The sequence below is a fragment of the Rhinopithecus roxellana genome, chromosome 5 (assembly GCF_007565055.1).
Source record: "Rhinopithecus roxellana isolate Shanxi Qingling chromosome 5, ASM756505v1, whole genome shotgun sequence".
Lineage (NCBI taxonomy): Eukaryota > Metazoa > Chordata > Mammalia > Primates > Cercopithecidae > Rhinopithecus > Rhinopithecus roxellana.
The window spans coordinates 56,822,408-56,828,384 of record NC_044553.1 but is presented as its reverse complement, the minus strand read 5'-3'; the positions used below and the strand labels follow the sequence as shown (position 1 = coordinate 56,828,384).

At 31.8% G+C, this 5,977-nt stretch overlaps 1 protein-coding gene across 1 annotated transcript; it reads left to right on the top strand.

Annotated features, from left to right (window-relative positions):
* The first annotated feature begins 2,460 nt into the window (after positions 1-2,460).
* On the top strand, positions 2,461-3,404 carry LOC104680741 (calmodulin-alpha-like). Its single transcript, XM_010386806.2, has one exon. The coding sequence runs from the start codon at positions 2,525-2,527 to the stop codon at positions 2,972-2,974; it is 450 nt and encodes a 149-aa protein (XP_010385108.1). The 5' UTR covers positions 2,461-2,524; the 3' UTR covers positions 2,975-3,404.
* Positions 3,405-5,977: the final 2,573 nt, after the last annotated feature.

The following is a 5,977-nucleotide window of genomic DNA, read 5'->3' as shown; positions in this document are numbered from 1 at the left end:
TTTCGTGTAGAAAATATAACTCTAGTACACAGCAAATAATTAGATTTTTAAAAATCTAGTCGGAAATTTTTGTGTTTTAGTTAGATGACTTTGTATTTTCCAAAGTAGTATATTTAAGTTTAAATCTAACTTCTTGCTATTTACTTACTATTATCAGTCACAGCTCTTTTTTCCTCCTAATATTCTTTAACATTTTTGACATTTCAGGAAATAGGCAAAAATATATTTTACAGTTTCAATCATGTTTATTTTCATACATATATTTCCATTATACTCATGTACCTTTTACATAGAAAACATAATTTTATCAAGACACTCTTAAAAATGGTGAAAAAATTTTTAAGGTGAATAATGAGAATAAATTTCTATTTTTCTGAGATGTGGCAGTAAAAGTTAATGTTATATTTAACTATGATAAAATTATTTAAAGATTTATGCATAATTATTGTAGATATTTTAAAAATACAAATAATTCCATATAAATTCATAATTAATACAAAGTTATGAAAGCTTCAATCACCTATTTTCACACACAGATGCACACACAGCAAAATGATCATAAATATAATGTTGAGAGACTTGCTTTGTTTGCCTACAATATATTATTAATGCTTTTACTTGGCCATGTATGCATTAATAGCATTATTTAAAATTACTGCATAAGTCTGAGTGTTTACTTTGAGGCATATCCTGATTATTTTAAATTAGAGAAGATTCTGAGGATCAGTGAATATAGAAGTAATATGTCAATAGCAGTGAGTGAATTTCCTTCTTGGGAAGTTTTAAAAAATGAACACATTTTTATTGCTTTTTATCAATCAGTAAAGATAATGGAGGTGAATTCTATGATTCTTTCAATTTTGAAACAATGCCAATGTTTCTGCAAATGAATATTATAGATTTATAGTTTTTATTGTTCTTCCCAGAAATTTTAACACACACTTTCTTTGCTTTATGGTTTCATTTATTTCATTCAGAGAAAATACTTCAAATCCCAAAATACAATTCTGTGAAAACTTCAGAGAAGTTTATAGAAGTATGCTGGTGTGTTTAAAATTTAATTTCAAACATAATGAAAGTTGCTGCTAAATATTTATTTTCTAAATTAAATAAAAGCACAGGGCATTTAAAAATAAGAGATTATTACAAAGAATAGTTGATTGATTCAACAGCATTTAATCATTTACTAAATTACAGTATCTGAAGAGAAAGACCTAGATTCTGGCATCCTTTAAGTGATTTTTTTATATTTAAACAGATAAATTGTGGAAGCAATGGGAATGATATTATCCTTTAAAAAAAAGTGGTAAACATATAAATAGGAAAGGTACACCTAGCTCTTCAAACATTTTACATTAGTGATTTTTTAATATTTATTTATCTCTTTATTTTTTAGAGACAGGTTCTGCTCTGTCACCCAGGCTGGAGAGCAGTGCCACAATCATAGCTCCCCACAGCCTCAAACCTTTGGGCTCAAACAATCTTATCACCTTGGCCTCCTGGGTAGCTAGGACCACAAGTGCACACCACCACACTCAGTTAATTTAATTTAATTTTTTTTTTGCAGAGGCAGGGTCTTGCTATGTTGCCCAGGCTAGTCTTGAACTCCTGGACTCAAGTGATTCTTCAGCCACAGCCTCCCAAGTCCTGGGATTATAGGTGGGAACTAATTAAAAATAAATATAAAAATAATTTTTTGAAATTTTCATTCTTCCTGCAAGGAGATAAACCTGCATTGGCTCATCCATACATTCATCTATTCAGTCTTTCTTTCATTTATTAGTGTTTAGGCATCTAATATGTACTGAGAATACAGTAGCCAAAAAGACATTCAGATTGCATTCTGAATTAGGAGCAAGAGCCTAATTAAATTCAGTTAAAATGGCATTATTACTTAATTGAATTACTTTAAATAGGAAGTTTAGGGACAAAAGATAAATGAAGAAATAATAAAGATGTTGAAGAAAAGGTAGTTAAAAGCTATTATGTGCAACTTTATTAAATTGAGTTTGAAAATTTAAACAGGTTTATTCCTGGACTTCTAAGAAAAAACTTAATTTTACAAAATAAAGATGAAAAATAAAATTTAAATAATCTTATAACTATTAAATGAATTGCAACTGGCTTAAAAAAAGCTGTAGCTGGCCAGGCACAGTAGCTCACGCCTATAATTGCAGCTCTTTGGGAGGCTGAGGCAGACAGATCACCTGAGGTAAGGAGTTCAAGATCAACCTGGCCAAGGTGGTGAAACCCCATATCTACTAAAAATACAAAAAATACCAAGGTGGTGATGGACACCTGTAATCCCAGCTACTCGGGAAGCTGAAGCAAGAGAATCACTTGAATCTGGGAGGCGGAGATTGTGGTGAGCCAAAGTTGCTCCACCGCACTCCCGCACTCCCTCCTGGGTGACAGAGTGAGATTCTGTCTGAAAAAAAAAAAAAAAAAAAAAAAGGAGTCCGAGTGGAGCGAGCAAGCTGACTGGTTGTGTGCTCGTGTTTCGGAAACCGGTAGCACTTGCAGCATGGCTGACCAACTGACCGAAGAGCAGATTGAAGAATTCAAAGAAGCTTTTTCACTATTTGACAAAGATGGTGATGGAACTATAACAACAAAGGAATTGGGAACTGTAATGAGGTCTGTTGGGCAGAATCCCACAGAAGCAGAGTTACAGGACATGATTAATGAAGTAGATGCTGATGGTAATGGCACAGTTGACTTCCCTGAATTTCTGACAATGACGGCAAGAAAAATGAAAGGCACAGACAGTGAAGAAGAAATTAGAGAAGCATTCCGTGTGTTTGATAAGGATGGCAATGGCTATATTAGTGCTGCAGAACTTCGCCATGTGATGACAAACCTCGGAGAGAAGTTAACAGATGAAGAAGTTGATGAAATGATCAGGGAAGCAGATATTGATGGTGATGGTCAAGTAAACTATGAAGAGTTTGTACAAATGATGACAGCAAACTGAAGACTTTGTACAAAATGTGTTAAATTTCTTGTACAAAATTGTTTATTTGCCTTTTCTTTGTTTGTAACTTATCTGTAAAAGATTTCTCCCTACTGTCAAAAAAATATGCATGTATAATAATTAGGACTTCATTCCTCCATGTTTTCTTCCTTTATCTTACTGTCATTGTCCTGAAACCTTATTTTAGAAAGTTGATCAAGTAACATATTGCATGTGGCTTACTCTGGATATATCTAAGCCCTTCTGCACATCTAAAGTTAGATGGAGTTGGTCAAATGAGGGAACATCTGGGTTATGCCTTTTTTAAAGTAGTTTTCGTTAGGAACTGTCAGCATGTTGTTTTTGAAGTGTGGAGTTGTAACTCTGCGTGGACTATGGACAGTCAACAATATGTACTTAAAAGTTGCACTATTGCAAAACGGGTGTATTATCCGGGTACTTGTACACTATTTTTTTGTACCGCTGGTCCTGTACCAGAAACATTTTCTTTTGTTGTTACTTGCTTTTTAAACTTTGTTTAGCCACTTAAAATCTGCTTATGGCACAATTTGCCTCAAAATCCATTCCAAGTTGTATATTTGTTTTCCAATAAAAAAGTTACAATAAAAAAAAAAAGGCTGTAGCTACAGGATCTGATGGGTCCAGAGTTAAATAATATGAAATATTTAAGAAAAGAAAACAATACCAAACTTTACCACAGAAAAGAAAATGATAAGTTATAACTTACTACATTCCAAGAAAAACAAAGAATATATATATATGTTTTTTTACTTTCAGGAAATCAGATTCAAAACACGTTTGAAACAAAATGTCAACAAACTAAATGAAATATTATGTGAAAGGATACAATCTTGATCAAAATTATTACACCTGAATGTGATGGTATAGCATGCAGCAGACCAACCTTCTTATTCAGAACAAGTAGCACAAAACAGATACAATAGAAATTATATTTTCTTAAAGGCATTGGAGAGAGAGCAACCAGGCTTGGAGGAACAGGATTGCAAAATTACGAAGCAGATAAAAATAGAGAGGGGTGAACCCACAGTCTGCAGCCATCTTTTCCCTGGGGGCATTTGCTTACTCTGAAAGCAAGACAGGAGGCTGAGAATCCAGGCCTCATTTTCACAGGGCCCTCCTGAGAAGAGAAATCAGAACTAAGAAAACAACAATAACAGCAACAACAACAAGTCAAACAGTGTAAGCATTTATGGGCCATGATACTATGATACAGTAATGGAGATGGAACAATACTGATCCAGATATAAGGCTGGTATTTCTTCTAATGTGTTTGCCAAAATTGGTTGATGCAAAGAGTATAAGACAAAGCAACTGAAAGTAAAACAGTTGTTCTGATTATTTATTACTTTATTTTGTATTTTTTGTGGGATTATTCAGAAATTGCAATGTTCAGATTTTAGAAATCAACAGAAGTGGAGCATCAGTGAATACACCAAGCTCTCAATTTGAAGTCCAGGAAAGCTTCACCCTAACTACTTTACCCAAAGGCTGAGGGTTTTCAAACTTTAATTCAGTGCATGCATGGATCAAGGTCATATGCACGTTCTATTTGCCTAGGAGATCAGAAGTTGAACCTTCCCTGGTTGAAAAGTAGCATCAGCTGGAACCTTAATAATTTTTTTATACAATATAAAAATTTGACAAAAAATTACAAGACATTCCAAGATAAAGGATCATATAATTGAAAACAAAGAATATAGACAACAGAAACTATCAAAGATCTTCCAGATATTAGAGTAAGAAGTCAAAGACTTTAAAACATTTTTACCATGTTCACAAAAAAAGATGAAAGGTCACTGAAGAAAAACTGGAGAATTTTACCAAAAATTAAAATAATATGAAAAACATCATTACTGGAAAATCTGGAAAGGAAAAGCAAAAATACTGAAAATAAAGTTTCAATGGATGATTTTATCAACAAATAGATACAGCAGAAAACGCAATTAGTATATTGTAAGACAGAAAATGTAAAACACCTTAATTTAAAACAGAGAGGAAAAAATAAGAAAAGAGCAAGATATATGTGGGACTTCAACTGTTCAAAATAAATGTAATTAGATGTTTAGATGAGGAGGATACAGAGACAGATGAAAAACAGTATTTGAGGTTATGAAATTTTTTCAAAACTGGCAATGAATAACAATTTGAAACATCACAAAGTTTCTATAAACTAAGCAAAGTGAATACAAGGAAAATTAGAGTTACAGATACCAAGGTCTAATGTAAGCCAGTAAGATAAATAGAATACCTTGTATTCCAAAAATTAGTATCAGTAGTAGCAATTGACCTTTAAAAAATAAAATAGAAAATACTTTTTAAATTGCTTAAAAAATAAAGCAGAAAATAAAAGGGTATGTAAGATATGGAAACTTGAATTCTATACCCTGCAAAGCTATTCTTTAAATATAGATTAATTTTCCAACAAAAAAGAAAAAAATTATCACCAGAAATTATACATTAAGCAATGATAAAAGAATTTCATTACGTAAGAGATAATATGAGACAGAAACACAAAAATTCAGGTAAAAATGAAAAGTAACGGAAAGAAAAATATATGGTTAAATCTAAACAAGTATTTAATAATTACTTTGGATGTAAGTATATACATGCATATATATATAGAGAGAGAGAGAGCGAGAGAGAGAATTATACAATATATAATTCTTGCAAAAGTCAAAAGAGAATTAAATAGCTTAAAGAGTCCTAATGTTCCAGCATTCTTTGAAAAGTGGTAAAAACAAATAATTTCCACAGGGCTGTAATAAATCAAAGATACATAAAACATCTAGGGTAGCCATTAAAGAAAAAATAAAGAGAAGTAACAGAAAAAATAGCATGATTAAAAATATTTGACTAATCCAAGTAAAGGCCATAAAACATAAAATATGCAAGCAAAATGCAAAAAACTCCCACATTTTATACATATACCTATTGTGTATAAAATCTTACAATGTGTATGTATATATGTATACTGCATACATA

What these genes read in the sequence shown, in the direction of transcription:
- LOC104680741 (XM_010386806.2), top strand. Translation starts at nt 2,525, where the DNA reads ATGGCTGACCAACTGACCGAAGAGCAGATTGAAGAATTCAAAGAAGCT.